General features: G+C 43.9%; 1 protein-coding gene across 2 annotated transcripts in view; it reads left to right on the top strand.

Moving 5' to 3' along the window:
* The first annotated feature begins 2684 nt into the window (after positions 1-2684).
* ITGB1 (integrin subunit beta 1) overlaps positions 2685-21174 on the top strand; it is a 41568-nt gene continuing 23078 nt past the window's right edge. For both annotated transcript variants that reach the window (XM_065731466.1, XM_065731465.1), the window contains exons 1-3: positions 2685-2971; positions 20735-20804; positions 21038-21123. In XM_065731466.1, the coding sequence (XP_065587538.1) occupies positions 2717-2971; positions 20735-20804; positions 21038-21123 (411 nt within the window). In that variant the 5' untranslated portion in view covers positions 2685-2716. The remainder of the gene's footprint in view (positions 2972-20734; positions 20805-21037; positions 21124-21174) is intronic.

Here is a 21174-nt window from a genome sequence, read left to right as displayed (position 1 = left end):
CATTAAATCAGCTGTATTCACCAAGTAATATAATTTTCTGAATGCACTGTAAATAATTTGAAAGCAATAGCTAAAATGCTAAAATATTTTTCTGATTATTTATAATTTTTTCAATATGATACACAAATATTCATACAAGCAAACAGTATTTAAGAAACAATTTTATTATTTCTGCTGCAATCTCTGGAGACATCACTTTGCCAGCTCTCCTGGGACCATCTGTTCTGCACCACAGACATTTATTTATTGTGTCGTTCACAGAAAATAAACGTACATTACCCATAAAATGAAAGACATCATTATCAAATGACAGTGCTTATTGTCTCCGAAGGATAACTCAACTATTAAATACACATGAAGAAATGAGGAAAAAATGAATATTATTTTAATATAATTAAGTCAATTAAATCAAATTAAGCTAACTGAAGTAATACAATTCTGATATTTTCTGATTACTGCATTGGTTTGACACATGGAAGTACATGGAGAAGAGTCAACAACTTACATCCAACTCTTGTGACAAAGGACCACAATCTCTCAAAATTGCAGATAAAAAAAAATAGCTAACACAACAGCAATTGCAACAATATCAAACCAGCTGGTGCACACACTCAGAGAATACATATCATCTCACCTCGGTTCCCCAGCATCACACAGCAGCGATCCCCAAACCTGCACACCTCTGATTGCCTGCTCAGGCCTTTAAAATCTCTCTTTGCTTCATCCCCTTCATTCAAATATGTTCAGTCGCTCTCACAGATGTTGCATATGCCACAATATGGAGGTGCCACATTAAATATTTTGACATCATCTGCAATCATGTCTGTTGGCTCAGACACCTCCAGCACTTCTGACATCTTTAGTACTCTAGAAGTGTTGGAAAATAGCAAATGGTGTTCATGCACACCTGCACTTTCCAAACAGAGTCCAGAAAGCAGCCAAATAATTCAGTGTTTCTTTTCAGCCATTTGGGAGGTTTCTTATGACAGTTTCCTATTGCACAGTGCAGTCAGCCACTGGCTGTCACACAGATGTCTGAGCAGAGAGCTGAGGCAGGGCTGGAAGCACCAGCTCACTGCACGGCTCTATTTACTCTTGCACACACTTGGCAAGCCATGCCAGCAAGAATGGAGAATGTCTGCCACTGCTTGTTTGCAAGACATGGCAGCACACATCCACTTGCTATTTGTACATTCTGGCAAAATGGCCTTTTTTCCTCTCCAAAAAGGAGGTATACCTTACCTAAACATCAGTTATCTTTCCCAGTGTTTAAATCTCTTTTCTTTTTGGTGGATCACTATCCATCCTGCATTTACTTTTATTTTGTGTGATGTACCATTTCACAGGTTGGATTTTATGGCAGGTTCTTTCTCTGCTCCTGGCAGTATTAGCAGTATAACTATTGCGACATATGGTTTCTGGGCTCTTTATCACCAATCATGCATGTTATTTATTTTCCACTTTGTTTGCTCAGTGTTTACTTTTGATGAAGCTGCGTTGAAAGCAGCCTAACATTTCAGTTTTGTTCTCTAACGCCACTTAACCAGTTTTAAAATTACAGCTGTACCAGCATTAAAACCTTGCAGCTATGGTTAGAGACAACATCCTCGACAGCTGCATGCCTATTGGAACACACGCTCAATGCACAGGCGGTGCCAACATATGGTAGAAGCACTGTGTTTCTTTTTTAAATACTGCTAGCAACAAAGTAGAGAAAAGGGAAAGAAAAAAAAAAAGATTATCAATTTGTAGCACTGCTCATTTAGGTAGAGACTCATAGTGGCCTACATCTTGCAGGGAGCGGAGGGGCAGCGCTGAGCTCTGCTCTGTGTGACAGCGGCAGGGCCCGAGGGAACGGCATGGAGCTGTGTCAGGGGAGGGGCAGCTGGGGGTCAGGGAACGGTTCTGCACCGGAGGGCGGTGGGCATGGACGGGCTGCACGGGGCAGTGGGCACGACCTCGAGGACGGAGGTCAAGGAGTGTTTGGACACCGCTCTCAGACAACGCTCAGAGACTCAGGGTTTGGATTCTGGCTGGTCCTGCCTGGAGCCAGGAGCTGGACTCGATGATGTTTGTAGGTTCCTTCCAGTTAGGATGTTCAATGATTCCCAAAATAAGAAGCAGCGGCAGCAGGTTAGATAGAGAGGCACAGCAGTTTACTGTGTGCTGTGCTCACGTGGCTTGCACCGCTTGTGACATTCAAAAACGGATCCTCTAAGAACCTACGCTAAGGGAGCACCTGAGGAGGGCACGTACTGAATACCAGCAAGCTGGAAACACGCTCCGTGGGCAGCTCCAATTTCCCGGTGCAGCGATGCCGACCCCGCGCCGGCACTTCCCACTCACTTAGGACGCAGCACACGGGCGGAGCGTGGGGACGAGCGGGCCTTCGGCGCGGGGTCCGCGGGGCTGGGGGAACCACCCCCGACGGCATAAGCTCCAGCGGAGCGCTAAGCACACCCCGCCAAATAAGGCGATGGCGGCTGCAGCGAGGGGAGGTGGGCGCAACGGGAACACGGGTGCTCTTCGCGGAGCCCGTCCCGTCCCGCGGACGGTGTGGGGCTGCGGGGGCTGAGCTCCCGGCGGTACAGCCGTCCAACCACATGCGGTCGGGCCGGAACCCCGCTGCCCACGGAGAGCCCTTCCCTCGCTCCCTACCCCCAGCCGCAGCCCGGAGCGCTCCTCCCCGCCCAGGGCTTGACGGCAGCGGGGAGGAATGTATTTCCGGGGCGGGCAAAAAAGCGGCCGAACGCGGACCTTCCCCTCCCCTCAATTCCCCTCCTCTCCCCGCCGCCCCGCGCGCCGGGCTCCCCCCAACCCTAGCGGCGCGCAGGCAGCGGGCGGCCCGCGGGCGGACGGGAGGACGCGGAGCGAGGCCACGCCGCGCCCAGCGCAGCTCCCGGGGCACAGCCGGAGCCGGGCGGGCCGGAGCGCGCCCCCTGGCAGGAGCGGCGTCGCGGCCATGGCTGAGGTAGCGGGAGGACGGGGCGGGGGTTGCGGCGGCGAGCGCGCCGAGCAGTGCCCGTCTCGGCGCCGGGGCGGGCGGTGAGCGCGGCTCCTCGCGGTGCCGCCGGCCTCGCCCCGCCGCGGGTGCCGTCCCGTGCGGAGGGGAGCTCGGCCTCTCTTGAGCTGCGGGAAGGCGGCGCGCCCGGCCCGCGGCTTCCTGTGGCGGCGGGACGGCGGCTCGGGCCTCCCGGGGTCGGGACGGCCCTTTGTCCGCCCGGAGCTCGGCCCCGCCGCGCGGCCGGGAAAGTTTAACGCGGCTTCGGGTGCGGGACGCGGCGGGCGCCGGGAGGACGGCGGGGACCGGCGGCGTCGGGGCAGGGATTACAGGAACGGGGTCGCGAAGAGTGAGTCAGTGTAGGAATGTGGATGTCTATCTTTAGGTTTTTGACCTGTACGAGGCTATCAAAAGTGGCAGACGTGTGCGCTGTTAGAAGGGCTGCGTGAGCGTAACGCGGCGTTTCCACTTCTACATGCACTCAACTTTGTGTGTTTTTTGCTGTTAGCTGGCGCTGAGCCTGAGCAGCCCCATACCAGCCTACCCCGGGACGAAGAGGGAACGTGAGGCCTCTGTGCACCGTCTGGTTCACGTGGTGATTTCTGAAGCGGCCTAAACCAACAGGAGCTCTGCGTTCTGTCTGGTCCTGCCGCCTTCACGTGCAGGTGGTTGGGTGGGAAGTTCTTCCCTGACTCGCTGGTTAGGTCATGTTCAGACCCAATGTCACATATCTTTGTCTAATAGGACCGTGTCTGACTGCCTGTCAGACTCATCAGGTCACCTTGTGACTGCTTTTCTTTATGAAAAATCAGACATTTCTTCATTTCTTCTGGGTTTGTCCTTGGTATTATACTACCCGTTCATGCCAGCATGCGTGCACATACCTGTTGGGTGAAAATGTGGATTTTCTGTTTGATTTGCCCTTGGTGCTGCAGTCCTGTTGTTGCCAGCACACGCAAACCTTGGGAGAAGGCATCACCTCCATTCCGTTCAGTGGAACCACTGCTGACTTAACAGCACATGCTTAAGTGCTGAAATGGAGTTGGGCTTTGCAGAGGTGAAAGCAATTTGAGGTCATGCATGCCACCTGGCAGGTGATGGTAACTGGGGAAAGTAGGTTTTCTACTGTGAAATGAGATGAGTCAATGATAATTTCTTTATTTAAAAGAGCTGTTGTGCGACTAGAAGGACTTAAATTAGACGGAGTCAAACTGGACTCACCATTATGAAGACCTTCGCTGTCCGCGGCAGTCGCAGTGATGAAACTGATGATTCATTGTCCTGTCGCTAAAAAATATTCTTTGCTTCTGGCAGATGATTAAGTAGCATTTTGCAAGCCTGCCTAGAGCTATATTTTTAAAGGTTGCAAAACCAATGAGCTTTTGGCAACGCGTAGGCAAGACAAGGCACGTTCTCCAGGAGAACACCACCTTCAGCCATTGTCCTTTCCAGAGGTGCTTTATGCAGTGGGAGGCACACACCCAGCAGGCTGTGAGGGTGAGAATATGCCTCAGTCAAAGCTGGCCTGAAAGCCTTGTGCCAGCCAGGGCATAAATAAACTCGTCTTATTTCAGTAGTGAAACTCAGTGTTACTAACCTGGTGTTCCTTCTGTGTGAGACATGTGTTTGATCCTACATAGTGTTCCCACTCATGTAAAAGATTAATTTGGGGAGATTGAAGTTTTTCTTGAGAATATTCATGATGATCTGAGGCAAGTGCAGAATTCCAGTGTTTGTCTTGCTGAGCTTTAAGTGACTCAAGCAGTTAATGTTCTGCCACTTCCTTTGGGAGGTGATTCCCACAGCTGAACACAAACTGTCCGGAAACTTTTTCCTGCTGTTCTTTCTTCCTGATCCATGTTTTCATCCTCCTGCTCTAAGCCATCCTCTCAGTAGCTCTCTAAAGGTAACTGCTCTCATGCAGTTCTAAAAAGAGCACATCTGCTGCATCTGAAGAGGTGGATAGCTTGGGTAGCAGAAAGGCGAGCTCAGAGGGAGCGGTGCAGTCCAGGGCCGGCGCATGCTGTGCGCTGTGTTACCCTGAATACAGTTTCCTCACTGCCTCTGGTATGAATGCTCTTCAGTTGTTTGTAAATAGTTGTCATGCCTCCCTTTCCCCATCTGGATTTGGCTGAGCTGTGTGTGTGGACCCGCCTGTTGCAGGCTCCGTGCTGTCCAGGTCTCAGCACCATGGCCTTCGGAGGTATTTCTGACCGTGTTAAGGATGGCAGGACTACCTGTGCTGCAGTGGGGCCTTTTTTGGAAGCCATCAGTCTGCTTTTGGAGCAGGCTCCCCTGGCGCAGCTCTTTCTCCTTCTGTAGGCAGACACAGAGATCTCCAGCTGCCTCTTCCCTTCTGGTGCCAGGAGTTGGGCTTCTTCAGGAGAAGTACTGCACACCCGCACGCAGTGCCTGGGGCAGCCACTGCTTGTTTCACCATCACAAGTAGGAGGCAGATTCACAGATCGATAGAACATCCCAAGTCAGGAAGAACCCACAAGAATCATGGAGCCTGGCTCCACACAGGACCACCCAGCGTTCAGACCACGTGTCTGGATGCTGGGCTGCACTGCCTTCAGCTCCCTGCAAGCTCAGGAAAAGCACTGCACCCAGCATGTTGCTTGGGGAACAGACTTCAGTGGGACAGGCAGAGGCAGATTGGACCATTGCCAGCAATTTATATGCCCTACCTCCTCATCCTTGCCATCCCTTTCCAAATATATTTCATACCTTCTTCCATATGAGAGCTGCTGTTTCAGGCACTCAGACGTTGCAGAATTGCTCTTAAAATTGTGGGTTTATTTTTATTTGTATTTTTTTAATCAGTGTTAATTAAGTGTGGCAAGCTAGCTGGCATTAAGTTCCATCACGCCTTCTCACATGGTCCTTGGAAGAGACAGTGGTTAGAGATGGAAATTAGGAATCCAGGCTTGGCAGTAGTGGAGCCTATTCTGCTGTCATTCTTTCTTCTGGAATGTCGAATGATGTATGTGTGTATTTGCTTATTTACTTATTCATTTGTTATGTTAACCATTTCTGTTGGCAAACTTATCATTTTTAGGAGCTGTAGTGATTCCTGGAATATGGGGAAAAAAAACCAAAACCTCCTCAATCAACTGATGAAGATTATAAAGCAATTACATAGATTTTTAAGAATTATTTAATTCGATTAAGACAACATGTAGTTAGATATTTTTAATAGTCTTTTTAAAAGTAGTTACCTAGGACAGTAGAACATACATTGGTGTTTTTATGCCATCTACCACTTCTGTGCCTCTGTTGAAATTGCTATCCCCCATCAGCAGAAGAAAGCTCAGAATTGCGTCCGTGCTTTCCTGCCTCTCACGTCCTTGTGCTGATTCTGCATTGCTTTAAGATATTTCCTAGTGCTAGTGTTCTCATTAGTGGTTCTAACGTTGCTGGTCTGGTGTTTATGTACTTCAGAACCATTTACACGAGCGTGTGAATCTTAAGACTGTACTGAAAAATGAGGCAGTAGCACAGGGGAGGCTGAGCTGTTACTTCTGCAGAGAGCGTTATTGTTTTTCAAAACAGTGTGAGAGAATCACAAGATTTCAGGAGGACAGAACTCATTCTACACTGTGGTCTTCTGGGCTCGAGTTGGCAATATCTTGCCCAGAAATGCGACTCCTTCTGATACAGGAAGTTGAAGTTGGTTGGTTATAATATTAATCGATGCTGTCCCTTACTGGCCAATATCATGTCATTTTTTTTTCTGTGTATTCATTCCTCTCTCTGCTTTGCTCAGTTTGCAAACTTTCTGAGAGAAGGCAACCATAGCTGACCATGATATCAACCATTGTCTATAAGTGGTCACAGTTATGGATGTATTGGGGGTGACCGTACTGAGTCGTTTTCTTCTTTTCTCAGAAATGGGAAGACAGATCCTACTTTTTGTTGTTTTTTGTTTGTTCGTTTGTTTTCCTCCATGGACATGGCCTGGCAACCTCACTGCTGAAATCTTCAGTCAGGGTGAATTTCCAGTGAGGGCTCTCTCCAAGTGTCCTTCCTTCCCCTGGGGGTTAGTAGTGGAAGTATCAGAAACAAGTATATACAGCTTCACTGTGAGAAAGCAGCATGTGTTTGAGCTGTGTGAGTTTCTAGTCGGATGTAAAACGTGTATCAGCTTGCTTAATAGCTTATTTTGGAAATGCCATGCTGAGAAAATGAAAATCCTGACTTCTGTGAATGGAAAAAGAGGCAGCAGGCATCTCGTTGTACATCGCTAAATGGTATGGCTGTTACCAGTAAGAGTGCTCTCTGTAGAACGCTGTTACTGAACATACTGTATGTTTTTAATAACCTCCTTCTTTTACTTTTTCTGCTCTTAAAATAATCAGAATGATTCTGTGGACTTCCTGGGGTTTTTTATTCTCCCATTAACCAATCGAGGTTGTTTTAGATCTGGAGAGGCGAGTGAGTTGCTACTTGAGTACCACGTTTGCATAAAAGTGAGCAGTGTGAAGCTGTAACACTGATGCTTACTGTTGGAAGGTAATGTGTTTCCTACTTGACCTGCAGTCCTCTTTGAGCTGTCACTCAATAAAACCTTTCTGTATATTAGAATGATCATTTTGTCTCTGTCTTTCTTAACGACTCTTTACTAAAGACTTCAAAAAGAGTTATGAAATATTTTCTGAACTAAAAGTGGTTTCCTGCGCTTTTTTTGTTTTTATCCAACGGCAGTGAAACATCATTAGTATTCTTGTGGGTTTTGTTACTGGGAGAAGTTTAGAAGTTTGAGTAATAAAACAGAGGCAGGAATCTCAACTCTTATTGCTAGGAAGAGCTGAGAAGAGAGTGGTGTTTTCTCACAATCATTTTCATTCTTTCCTTTCTCCCACAGAAAACGTTGTGCTTATATTTGATAAGTGAAAGCCATTCTCATGTTTTGCCAACAAATAATTCATGTACTGTCTATAGTCACTTTCCTTGTGCTTCTGATTTGTGATGCCATGTTTAATGGTGGATTCTCCTCAAATGCACAAAAGCTTATAAGCTGTAACGTGCTCAATATAGCATTTCCCCCTTAAAAAAATTAACATAATATTTGTAATGTGTTAATTTGATTCTTGGTTGGTACAAGAGAGCCTATGCTTAATTTTGTCCCAGGTTTGGCTTAGCTTATTTTTACCTTCTGCTCACAACAGCATCTCATGTATAAACAGGAAGGTGAGCCGTTGTTTGTATGGGCTCCTACTGTATTAAACTGCAGAACTTGGTGTGGTACTGTGTGCCAGTACTCACATGGAGGTAATTCTATGCTGTGGCTGTTAACAAATAATTTTCTTTTTACCTGTAGAGCTGTGCAAGTAATGGCACTTTCATATGGAAGGCAAACTGAAAAAACGAAAGTGTCTTCTTTTCTCATCCTTTGTGGTAAAATCAGAAAAAGTAATTATATATTGGGTTGAACTGAAACACTGAAATTACCCTCATGCAAAAATGACTGATTTGTGGTTAATTAAAAATGATGAAAAATAATTAGATGAGATCAATTTAGGAAGAGTCAGCATTTCATTTAGGAAATGGCAGTTCTGTGAGTCAAAGGCGGCGTGATGGGCAGTTCGGGTCTTTCACCCCTGAGACCGTGGTTTTGTAAAGCAAAGCAGCAATAGAGTGGTTTGGTGCAACCTTAAGGATGTGGAGTAAGAAAGAAAGAAAAAATAAAGGTATCTGTCACTGTGTGTGTGGTGTGAGCCCTGCTGGAGCTGTACGAAGGCATCTGAAGGATCCGGCGTGGCAGCAGCTTGGCCTGCATCCTCTGTAGTGTCAGTTGTTCAGGTATTAAATGGGGCAACTTCCAATCTCTGCCTAGACCCTCAGCTGTCTGCTTCTGCTGGTCTTTGGTACAGGCTTTGGTGTGAAGATGAGTACGGGTGAAAGGAAACCTATTTCAGAAGTGGAGGTAAACACAGAAGGTTATAATCTTTATGATGTTAAATAAAAAGCAGTTTCTGGGGAATAAGAGCTGACACATCTCAGTAGCTGGTTGTGATTAAATTTTGCATTGCATTCTGCAGCGGGATGAGTTAGTATATTATGTCACCATCTCCAGTGCTGGAATGGCTGAAGATTTTGCACGTGTCCAGTTAGCAAGTGGAATAGCCCTTCTGATGATAAAAAAAAAGAGACAAGGAAGTTTTTATTAGCACAGTACACAAGATGACAAGTGTAAGTAAGGTCAATTATTTGCTGCCTTTGAAACAGTGCATTCTGACTGCTTCTTTTTTTGACTGAAGTTATGTTTTCCAGTGTATTGAGTTTTGATGGGCGTGGGAGAAAGTCAGGAATTACCTCCTCTGAGGCTTCTCTGGTGTTTTTCATAGAAGCGTGGAATGGCTTGTGTTGGAAGGGATCTCAAAGATTTTGCAAAGCTGTATTTAGTATGTGTGCTCGCTTTTCAGTGTGAGCTGAAGATTGTCCAGATGTTGAGAGGAGTTCTGTAGCTCCTGTCCGTAACACAAAGCCTGACCATTTTTTGAAATGTCAGTTTGCTGATTTTTGTGTCAGAATAGATGTAAAACTCCAGTCTTAATTGTGTGTGAATGTAACCTCCATGTGAAATATCTGTCAGTGTAACACTTCAGGAGTTAAGTTTTCTTTTACTGTGTAGGTCAAAAACGAGGCATATTTTGCCTACGTTGTTTTTGTCATTTCTATGCAAATAAAAATCTGTGTGAGAAACAAGTTTTCAAGAATTTCAGTGCTTACATTTTCTTGGGTGTGGACTCCAGTGTTTGAAAAAACAAGGAAACAGCAAATTTCCTTTTTCGGAAGAACATGCTATACGTGCCAGTTATAGGTTGTTTAAGCTGCATCTTGACATTGATAAACAGTGATGAACATTGTGTTGTTTTTTCTCTACGCACCTTTCTCCACTGCACTTGGCTTACTTAAATTTTCAAAGGCTGAACTGAAATGTTCCATAGCCATGTTGCTGACATCAGCAGTTTCAGTGCAGGACTCTGCTTTAGCATTAAGGAGTAACTATAGCATGTAGAACTGCTGCCAGCACTTTACTTTTATCACCACCAGCTGCCCATTTGGGAGAGTATCTAGATGGCAGTAAAAAAGCTTGCTCAGATACTTGTTCTTTTTGGTGCATACTTCACGATGCTGTTTCACTTTCTGAATGAATAACATCAGTATTTAATATGATTAACATTTTCTTGTAGCTGGAAGGAGTTGTAATGCAGCATCTCTACATAGTTTAAAGGAAAAAAAAGCACATTCATTTTAGAGAACTCAAAACTGTGCAGTAGGCAGCTGGCTTCCAATTTACCTGAATATGGTACTTTATAAGATGTCCCAGTATCCCTTCAACCACAAATTCAACTGAAAATACATTTTGTTTCCATTAGAACATGGCCCTGCAGCATTCATGCCTGTGTAGGTTCTGATTCTTGTGATCACACTCTCCCTCCTGTCTGTAGCTTGTGGTCTTCATCATACTTACATCAACAGTGAAAGTCATTGTTTGACCAGCCCAGCTGCTTCAATGTCTTGATTAAAATATTAATTTAAAGTTAGATCAGCTGCTTCAGGTGGGTGATACTGTGCATCACTAGTAATGCTTTTTAGGTGAAGGAGAGGAATTGGAGAATGTGGCTAATGTGGAGTGTGAGACTGCAGTGATCCAGGGTTATGTTGGCATAAACTGTTGTGGATCTTTCAACATCTGCTGGGCAGGATTGGCCGTGGTTGGTGCAAGTTAGGGACAAACAGTGTAAAGTTGGGAATTAGGGCCTGAAGAAGTGCCACCATTCAGCAGTGCTGGAGCAACAGATCTGATGGCTGAGAAACCTCCTGTTACTGCCTTTTGCTGGTCCCTCAGAATCAGCTTGTGGGCTCCAAGTTTAAATTCCTGCTCTGGAAAGCAGCAAAAGTGTATTCATAGATAAGTTATTCAGTCAAGGACTTCTTTTTGTCAAGCACTTCATGATGGATCTCTTGGAGGGGGCGATTACCTGTTTTAGGGTTGATATTGTTTGGTTTTTTTCCTCAGATAGATGAACTTCTTGGCAGTGCTCAGGCTTTCAGATTAAAATCTAGAAGTCTGCTGTTCCAGTGTGTGTGTGCTTATACCTCACCAGATATTGCTGCCTGTGTACTAATCACCATAATTAGTGATTTTAGTTATCAGTAGATAGATATATAAAATAGATACAGATCTGCAAAGCTGTATGTAGATAGGATGACCACTTTTATCATTATGAATATTTCATGTTTGCTTTCCTGACCATTTACCCAGTGTTCAAAGTGTATTGGGGATGAGAGTTGTTTCAGTGCCATCCTCACTGTAAATTGCACTAGAATAATGAATCTTTTTAAAATTCACAATTAAATGTTTAGCTACTACATATAAGCATTACGCTATGCTCTTGTCATTAGAATCCTGAAGTGAAAAATAAACAGCACCCAAAAATCATGATGGGTTTTCACTGACAGGCACTGAGACTTCACTGACATTGTTTCTTCACTATTCATCTGTCTGCTTGGAGGTCTGCTTTGATCCTCTGAAGCTTCCAGAAAGTCAGTCTCACTGTGGAGGAGTCAGGGGCCGACTCAGGGCACCCACCACCAGTCCACTGAGGCACAGTGCTGGTGGATGCTGGGAGCAGGAGCATGGGGTTCAATTTTGGAGGTGGGGATGCAGCACTGTGGTTTCTTTCAGCAGCAGTTGGCTTTCATCTTGGTTTTAGTTGCCGAAACTGCATCAGGGTGTTAATGATGGTTACTGGCGGGTAACACTGCCATGTAAAAGTGGAGTTTCCGTTGAATTTGCACTCTGTGGTGTGCCAGCCCATGGCTTCCTGTAGTACCTGCAGTACAGCGAGCAGTACCCTGTGTTAACTGACGGGTTTTTTTGCTTCAGAACATACCCGCCCCTCTTCTGCTTTTTGCCTAAAACAAAAGCTTGGATTAAAGTGAATTTAGCCAGGCATTGTGGCAGCTGTGGAATATTACTAAGGCAGTGCCACCTCAGAGGTATCAATTACGGTCAGCTATGTTAAGTGCAATATTTCTGTGTTTAAGTAAACTTTTCCCCATGTGTGGGTGAATGTGAGGTTTGAGTTGCACAAAATTAAATAGGCTCCTTATGGGAGTAGTAAGTGGTGCAGAGTGTATGGGAATTTAATACTTCCACAGGGAGCAAGCACCCGTGTTTTCTGCTAGAATAGCTTAAATCATTTGATAGCATTCCTGATTGTAACCTGAGCTGGAAATGCTAAACTTAGCTGAGGAGTGATGTATGCTAGCAAAACCGATGCAAACAAGCTAAATGCTGAGTGCATCTGTCCCCATGCAAAAGTGCCACTTTAAGCAAGAGGGGAAATTAAATTATTGTGGCAGAAATTGCTGGTGGGTCACAAAGCATATAAAAAGTGACACAACAATAGATGTTTGCTTTATTTTAATACAGTTATGTTAAGAGTGCTTGTAGTAATGAAAAACCTGAGTATTTCTTATGGAAGGCTGGCTGCTGATAACAGTACAGGCACTGTCAGGATTCCTGCAGAGTGGTGGAGATGGTGTGCTTGGAGCCATTAGGGCTGTGATGGATTTGAGCTATTGGAAACGTCTCATGATGGGTTGGGGGACGTTTTTGTCAGTGAAGATTTTAAGGAGAAGGAAATCCTCATGTGGAAAAAAAGATAAAAACTGTTTGTTTCTTAAAACTTAAATGTTGCCATATAAAAGAGGAAGCTTTCAAGGTATATATCTGTAGGAGTTGCTGTTAGAGAAAATATTACTTTCAGCCACAGTCTCCACACGTGGTCTTGCTGTTGGTGCCTCTGCAAGGATGAGCATCATGGTGATGTCTTGCATGCTGCCACAGTCAGCATTATGAATAGGTTTTATTATTTTGTGCTTGCTTAATCAAGGATGTTCATGATGTCCTTGTAGGAATTGCAGCTTGGTGTGGACAGAGTGCACTGATCTGGCATCGATTAGAAAAAGAAAAATAGGGGGATATTATGTTTTTATTTTTTTATTTTTTTATTTAGTAGTTTTGTAAGAGTCATAGTTTGAGAGGTGTGGAAAAATCAAGAAGTTACAAGCTGGCCTTTCTGAACAAGGTGTGTGATTTAGTTGAAGCTAGGAATACTGAAGCTGTAGGTAACAAACAGTAAAAGCATATTGCTGTTTTTTTCTAATTAGACATAGCTGCAGGCTCTGCCTGCTCCATTTGAGAATATGAGAAGCAGTATTTCTCTGCTAATTTAATGCTGAACATGAAGCACAGGGCACCTGTTAGTGTCATTTTCCAAAATACAGCTTATTTTATAAACACTTAGCTGTGGATAAGTCACTTGTAAATAAACATGTGAAGAAAATAACCTCATGAGAAAGAGCACCTCGCTTGGCTCTTTATCTTTTTCTTATATGTGATGATCCTGGGCAGGCTGCTTGCTTACATGAGCTGTGTCTAAGTACTGTTTGCCTTATGAGCATCAGGATGCTTTCCAAATCAACTCCTCAGCTGTGGAACATTGGCTTAAAAGTACATTTCAGGAGTTCAGGAAAAGGTTTCTTGAATACACCCTTTGTCCATGGCACAATACGCACATACTGTTTGAAATAACATCCTTACTTTGAAAAGGAATGCTTACTAACCAACATCTGTCCTGTCTGTACTTCAGTACTCTCCAAAAGACGACACAATGAGGGCATGAGATCCAGACTGCTCTTGGGGGTTGCTGCCTCGGCAGGTCGAAGTTCTTTGTCAGTGGCAAGGTCTTCACGCTGTCCCTGAACTCTTTTCTCCCCTAGTTCTGTTACTTCGTCACTGTCGTCAGCATGGGATCAGGACTTGTGTAACTATTTGCTTTGCCTTTTTGGAATGTAGGCTTTATCCACACCAGAGGTAATCTTTACAAATGTCTGCAGTACTACACAACTTCTTTTTGTCTGTGGTCAATATGATTTAGGTTTGCAGATGTTGGCAGGTGTGTTTTTGTTGTTCTTGGTTATACCTTAGTGCTATAAAATATCTGTAAACCATTAGTTCCTCTTTGTTGTACTGTACTGTCAGTAGATGGACCATGTCCTCTTGGTTTTATCTATCTTGGCTTGGAGAGCTGTTACATAGTACCACTATAGGTGATAAAGTATTCTTCTTATACTTCTTCTAACAGTAGGGGAAATCTATGTGTTCTATCAAAAAAATCTCCATCCCCCTCATCTCCCATCTCAGCCAGGCACCTGACTTGAGCAGATGTTTCCAATCAGCAATTCAAATCAAGACCAAAATGTATTCTTTAGAAACTTACTTCATTGTCATTCCACTATGTAAAACTGTCATTAAGTTGAGAGCTTCCATGTAATCCAGGAACAAATGCTACCGAGTACTACATATAAAGGAGTACTACAATCTAACTGTGTGGGTGCTTGTTAAGTTAGCCATTCTGTTTTAAAGCAGTGTCCTCTCTAAAGTAACAGTCAGAAACCTCATCCTGTAAGGACACAAGCAGATACTATGACTAGAGGTCCCTATCTGTTCTCAGAAGCTGTGGTCACAACCTGATAAGTTACATGCTCAAATTCTGGTATTCAGCTGAAGAAGCAATGTGATGTGGGCACATACTGGGTTTTCAGTAGTGATTTAAAACCAACAAGTGTATTTTAGAACCTAATGCCTGCAGGTTTCCCATTGAGTCTCATCCCTTTTTGGTGAATCTTGAGCCACTTGATCTCCTATGAACTCTTGTACAGCTCTAAGTACAAGTTAACTATGGGTACCTGTTGTAAGATTTCCTGAGACTCAGCAAACCAGTTGTAATGCCTTACTACCTTACTAACCAGCCTTACTAAGCACAGAGGTGGATGCTGGCTCCCTTGCAGAAGCTGCAGAATTGTGATGTATTTCCCCATGATTCTCACATTTAGAAGAGCATGTTTTCATCTTTTTTTTTTTTTTTTTTTGACTCTCAAATCTGCAGGGGGATTTTCTGAACAAAACAGTGGTATATGCTGTGTCAGATTAACCTCAGATAACCATACTTGAGGGTTTGGTCTCCCTCCCTGAAAAGAAAGTTAGCTTCTGGTAGGTTTTAACTCTTTGTAATTAAAATTTAAGCCTTAACTGGTGTACTATATACAATATTATATACACAGATTCTAATATTGTACATATATATTATTTTAACATGATGCCCTGCTACAACTGCGTGGCTATGGAAATACTTATCATGGATATTTGCTGAACATGCTCGTTTTATTCTAGCAACTTAGAGATGATGACTGGCACAGAGAAGCGAAGCCCAGGGTGAGGCACTGCTGGTACTTTAACCTCTGCTTTCACAGCAGCTGAAGCCGTTGTGCCTTAAAGCTCTTTCAGGACACAATTTGAGTAAGCAGTCTTGATGTGAGGAATTTTTGTGTAAAACCTGTTTCAGTACTGAAAATTTTCTTATTTTGCGTGTTGATCTGGGTTAATGTCCCGTTCTTTCCATGTTACTGTGGTTGATTTCTGTGAAGCTGCCGAGGAGGGAGGACATGCTGGGCTGGGTGATCCATCCATCTGTGCAGCAGGCTGCTGCAAGCAGGCCCAGCTCTGGCGTTTCCACACAAGGTGTGGTGCTGCCAGCTCCCACTCCTAACCCTGCACTTCCAGAGTCCTGTGGGGCTCTCCAGCCCATTCCCTGCCCCTGCACACTCAGGGCAGTGAGGCCACCCTGTGGGAGCATGTCCTCACTGTGCTGTGCAGCAGGCCAAGCCCTGCTGCAGGAACTAATAGTGCCGTGGGCTGAGTGAAGGTTTTACTTCTTTGATTGAGGTATCTTGCTTTCCAGATGTCAGTTCTGACCCCAAATCTCTGCTTCATGTGGAGATTCATGTCATGTAATTTCTAGTGGTGGATCTAGGATTTACTCTGGACATACTCTGCAAGTAGTGTGCTCCAGCTGGCATTCAGTCACAGTAACGTTTATTTGATTAAGTAAGATAGCTGCTAAGGTCTCAGGTGGAGATTACCTATTCAAGATGTGTTGGAGAATCTCTAGCATACGTTTGATTTATAAAAAAAAAACCAAAGTTAACTCCATGGTGTGTGAATCACCTTTAGTTTTTGTACCTATGCTTTTGGAAGCAATATACTTCTCTAAAAACAGAGCAGGAAGACACCAATTTGCTGCTGTTTTTTGTAGTGATTTGAGGCTTGGCAGTGAAGTGGAATACAAACAGGAGGGATAGTGCTGCAGTCATTGCATACTGAGCAGATTTGGGCTTGCAGTGAATGATACTGGCTGTCGAGGTCTGGTTGGTTATCAGGGGTGCTGGCAGCACTGAGTGCAGGTTGGTGTTAGAGGTCTGTAGTATGTGTTCTGTGTCACCAGGTTTGGTTGGTTTCTTCTTTAGTTAAGAAAAATGCTGGGTTATTTCCTTCCATGTTTTTCAGAATTGTGAATGGTATTTGTCCTGCCAGTCTCTAAACTTCACACTGAAATGTTGGGCCTTTTGCTAAGGCCAATAAACCTTCTGGAATGAGTAAGGAGAGAGCTCTTAGCATCCTATCCATCAAGCCCTGAATCGGGCATCTCCAAGAGTATTCAATTTTGCTTATTTTAGAAACGTGCCTCTTGCTGCTTTTTAATAAACATGCTGGGGGTGGGGGCCGACCCTGCAGGCACTGGTCCAGCACACAGCCCCAGGCTGTGCTCGCAGAGAGCTGTCCTCCTGCTTGTCCTGGGGTTCTGTTCCTTCTTCCCCCTCTGGTTCTTCTCACAACTTCTGCCATGGCAGGATGAGCATTTCTGCACCATGTGGCTTAAACCAGCTCCTTCTTTGCTAGATTTGTGTCCATGTAAACATGAACTCACTTCTAAAAGAGGTCAATTTTGTACAGCATTTCAGAATCAAACTTCAAATCCATGAAAACTACATGCTCAGAGGTGTCAGTCTTCAGGAAGTGCTAATGCTAGTCCAGAAGTGCGAGTTGCTTATTAATTTCTAGATCTGTAGATTTAGAGTGGTCTGTGGGTATGTGGGTAAGCAGGGTGTGTGGTTATTGCCTCAAAAAGGTGGCTTCTGCACAACAGCTTTGCTCTTGCCGGATATCTGACCTCGAGATACTTCGTGGTGTTCTGAAGCGTGGCCACACGTTTCAGTGTAAAGCTTCACAGCAGATGCTGTGCCACAGAGGCAGATGCTTTCCTTGACAGTGGATGCTAGCTTCACACTCCAGCTGGGCTCTGCTTGACAGCATGGACCACTGTTGCAGTGGCTGAGCATCACAGCCATCCATACTTGATTGCAAAGGAATTAATGCCCCCATAACTTTTATCTGCTTTGTTGTGTTGTTTTTTTCTTGATCCCACTTGCCCAGTTAATTCTCTAGCTGCTATTCTAAAGCTGCAAAAGGCTTTAGTCCCATGGAAGAGGAAATTTAATTTTTAAATGTATGATGATTAGCAGAATACAAAGGTGCTGATGTTTGATTTGCAAATTCTGAATTAGCCTCACTACGAAGAATTAATTCTCCTTTTCTTCCATTGAAGCTTGATGAATCTCTTATTTGAAATTAGAAGCTTCAGGGATTTCCATGAAAGCTTTTTTTTTTTTTAATGAAGGTCTATTCAAGTGTTAGTGTTTGATGAGGCAGTTAGTGAAGTCTTGGAAAGCAAGTGAAAGCGTTCAAGGTTATGTCCATGTTTGTCTTCCTGAAATTCTTAACAGAAATAGATCACTGTTAGCAAACATACAGAAGCAATGTTAAAATGCCTTTTTCAGCAGCACGCTCTTTGCAGCCTGTTGAGCAGGCTCCAGCTGGTGACTTAGCTGTTAAGCAGGGAGATGTCAGTTCCTGCCCAGCTTACTTTTTGAATGCTTCAAGCTGCTTTTTTGGGGGGGAAATATCCATTTTTCAGGGATTCTGGGATATTTTCCTAGGATTTAATTAAAAAAGGAATGATGAGTGTAGTAGGAAAATATATAAATGTGGTGCAAAATGTTTCATTGCTTTTCCTCTTAACAATGAGTTATTTCTGCTGTTGCATTCTGCGGTTCAATACTGACACGTGGTTTAGTTCCCACTCCGCCACAGGTTTCCAAAGGTTCTCTTTAACTGTGTTGTGTATCTGGGCACTCTTCATTTTGTTTTGTATCCTTGGCATAAAACCTGCAGCACAGCAGTGCTGGACACTGACTAGTGACGTGTGGGGCAGACCTGACATGGATGTGCTCAGGTTGCTGGGAGGAGGCTGGCACGTGGCTCTGCTCACATTAATCCCAGCTGCATCCAAATCAGCAAACCCGTTCCGAGCTTGTTCAGACCCTGGGCAGATGGAAAAGCTGTTAAGTGGGAGATGAAGGAAGTAAGCCCGCATGGGAGGGCGGGCGGCTGGGTCACAGCCTTATATGGGAAAGGACGTTTTCCTTGTTAGCTTTACGGGAGTCGGTGCCCAGAACTGCATTCATCACGCAGATGCATTTCCACAGGAACATTTATTTTCCAAATTGTCTTAGTCATAGTTTTAGCACTGTGTCACATCTTTGCTGGCTTATTTATATGGTCTGCGTGGGCTTGCTGTGCATCCACTGCTGATCTGCCCTAAAAAGGTGAACTGTTTATAACTTTGGCCAACAAGACAGTGCTAAATTAATGCCGGCGGCTTCGGGGTTTTTTCCTATTGAAAAGATCTCTCCAGTGTGAACTGTACTTAAAGCAAACCTGTAGGAGCAGCAGTGCATCCCTTTACTTGGGGGAAAGGAGGTTTGCGAAGCACAGTGTATTGTCTGTGAAACCAGGCAAGGAGGAACCTAAATCTCAGCACACCAGTAAGGCTTGGGCTGCTCGTCTGATCTGTGTGCTCATGTTCCCTGTGACTGCTTCCCCTGCTGACCTCCATTCAAGCCCATTCTCAGTTTTCTGCCTGCCGCTGCTGGATCACAATCACCCTCCCATCCAGGTTTGCAGTTGCACACATTTGATTTAGAAAGAGATTGCCTGTACAGTCTATCATAAGGAGTATTCCTGAGCTACAAGTTTGCAAATGAAGGAATTACACATCTGCAGTGATGGGCAGAGGGAGAAATCAGAGCAAGGTGCACGGTAATGCTCAAAAGTTACGTCAGATGTAATTCACAGTTCATTTTTTTCTGTTTCATTTTGTTGTGTTTTTTTTCCTTTTTTTAACCAAGAATTTCGTATGTGCCTCTGCACTATCGATATCCAGCAAAGTTACTCCACGCCAAGCTCTCTCAGTTCTCCACTGTCCAGACTTCCCTGGCTCTGTGGCTGCAGGATCTGCTGGAGGCAAAAATGGGCCAAAATGGGATGTCAGAAAAAATATGAAACGTGTAATATTATTGTTGGATAAACTTTGGTAACAGAGGGCTGGCTTCTGTTTGAAATCTTCTCCACCAGGTTTTACAGCAGCTGTCCTGTCGAAGTTGTGGGTCTGTGTGTACAGAGTAACAATTATGAATGGCCCAAAATCAGTGTACAAAAACCAAAACTTGACTGCTGTGCTAATTTAAGCATTGTTCTCTTTGCTGCGAATTCATATGAATAATGGTATGTCTTCCAGAAAATGGCAGGTTCATTTTAAGGTGCTGCCAAGTTTCCTTTTCCTTGGCTAAATTGCAAGATAGCTTTTAGATCAAAAACTTGTTGTGGATTTCAATATTTTTAGGATGCCTGGAAGGGCCATAGTCAGCAGCAGCAGCATTTTAGGATTGCAAAGGAAATTGGCAGCCAGGAACCAAATTCACATTATGATGATGAGGAAAAGGGAAATTGAATTTAAAATAACGTGAAAACTTCCAATATGTATAGAAGCTGTGAAAACTGACCCTACCTACTACTGGAGTAGAAGAAAATTTAGGGGAAAAAAATGGTATATGAAAGTGATTTTTAGACAGTAGTACTGACTCTAGAATTCCATGATGACTCTGATATGTGAGATCTCTACACTAATTACTGAACACTGCAGCTCAGTGACCTTAAGCTATGGTTTGTAAGCATTTGAATCGTTTCACAAAGCATATAGATTATATAGTTTGCATTTGCTTATTGCTTCTGGCAGGTTTTCATTAACATTTGTGGCTTTGGGAAAAGGGTACAGCATTTTTTCATTAGTAAGATGAGTTACCTGTTAGTTCTCTCATGTCTGAAGAAGAAAAAATAATAGCTGAGTGTGTGTCAGTGATGCTTTAGGTAACATTTTGACAGGAACTGGCTAGTTCATTCAGAGTGTAAGGTGCCGAGGTAGGCTGCAGAATGTCCTTTGAAGATTCCTTGGAAGGGGCATTGAAGATTTTCTTGCCTTAAAGCAGAGTCTTGGATAAAGAAGTTCCATTTCTCTCTCATATTTCTCCACTATCTTTAATTTGAAGTCTCTCTCTGATGACATACAGAGCATCAGTATTTTTAAACAGGATGTTAATACGCTGTCAGGTTTTGGTTTTGATTTTCACCCTGACTTTGTCCAAATTCCTCATTGCTTGATGGTCTGCCTAACAAGAGTATTTCAGAAGAATTTAAGAAGCAGCTTCCCTGATGTTTGCAGGGTTTGTTCACAAATGTGATTGTATCAGATGAAAACACATCCATCTGCCTAATTGATGTGGACAAGGGCATGTGATTTGAGTATTCTCTGTACCTAATGCCCAGGGGAAGGAACATAGCTACACGTGTATTCTTCAGTGCAACTGTTTTTTGCTTTCTACTCACAATAAATCTTATAATCTGGTTTTGTATTTCAGACTAATTTAACATTGCTCACGTGGGCTGGCATCCTGTGTTGCTTGATATGGAGTGGATCTGCTCAGCAAGGTACATCACTTGATTTCACTGCTTAACGTTGCTTAAAAACTGTATAAACTTAGCAATTACTTAAGATGATAAATATGCTAGATGTGTTCCAATAGCAATGTCACTCATGTCTCTTATTAATAACCTGCCTGTAGTTAGAACTTAGTTTATGGGACCAGTATGAAGCAAACTAAAATTATATTCCTGTCAGCACTTCTTTATAAATAAAGCGACCTGTCTGTGTTCTTTCATAGGTGGAAGTGACTGCATAAAAGCTAATGCAAAATCATGTGGGGAATGTATACAAGCAGGACCAAACTGTGGTTGGTGTAAAAAAACAGTAAGTATTGCACAATTCCTTTCATGGTTTGTTTTTGCCTTGGCTTCAAAT

This window comes from Cyrtonyx montezumae, unplaced genomic scaffold (assembly GCF_038088225.1).
Source record: "Cyrtonyx montezumae isolate F1298 unplaced genomic scaffold, pur_monq_1.0 scaffold_14, whole genome shotgun sequence".
In the NCBI taxonomy this organism is placed as follows: domain Eukaryota; kingdom Metazoa; phylum Chordata; class Aves; order Galliformes; family Odontophoridae; genus Cyrtonyx; species Cyrtonyx montezumae.
Note: the sequence above shows the minus strand (reverse complement) of the source record. Positions and strands in the feature narration are given on the sequence as shown.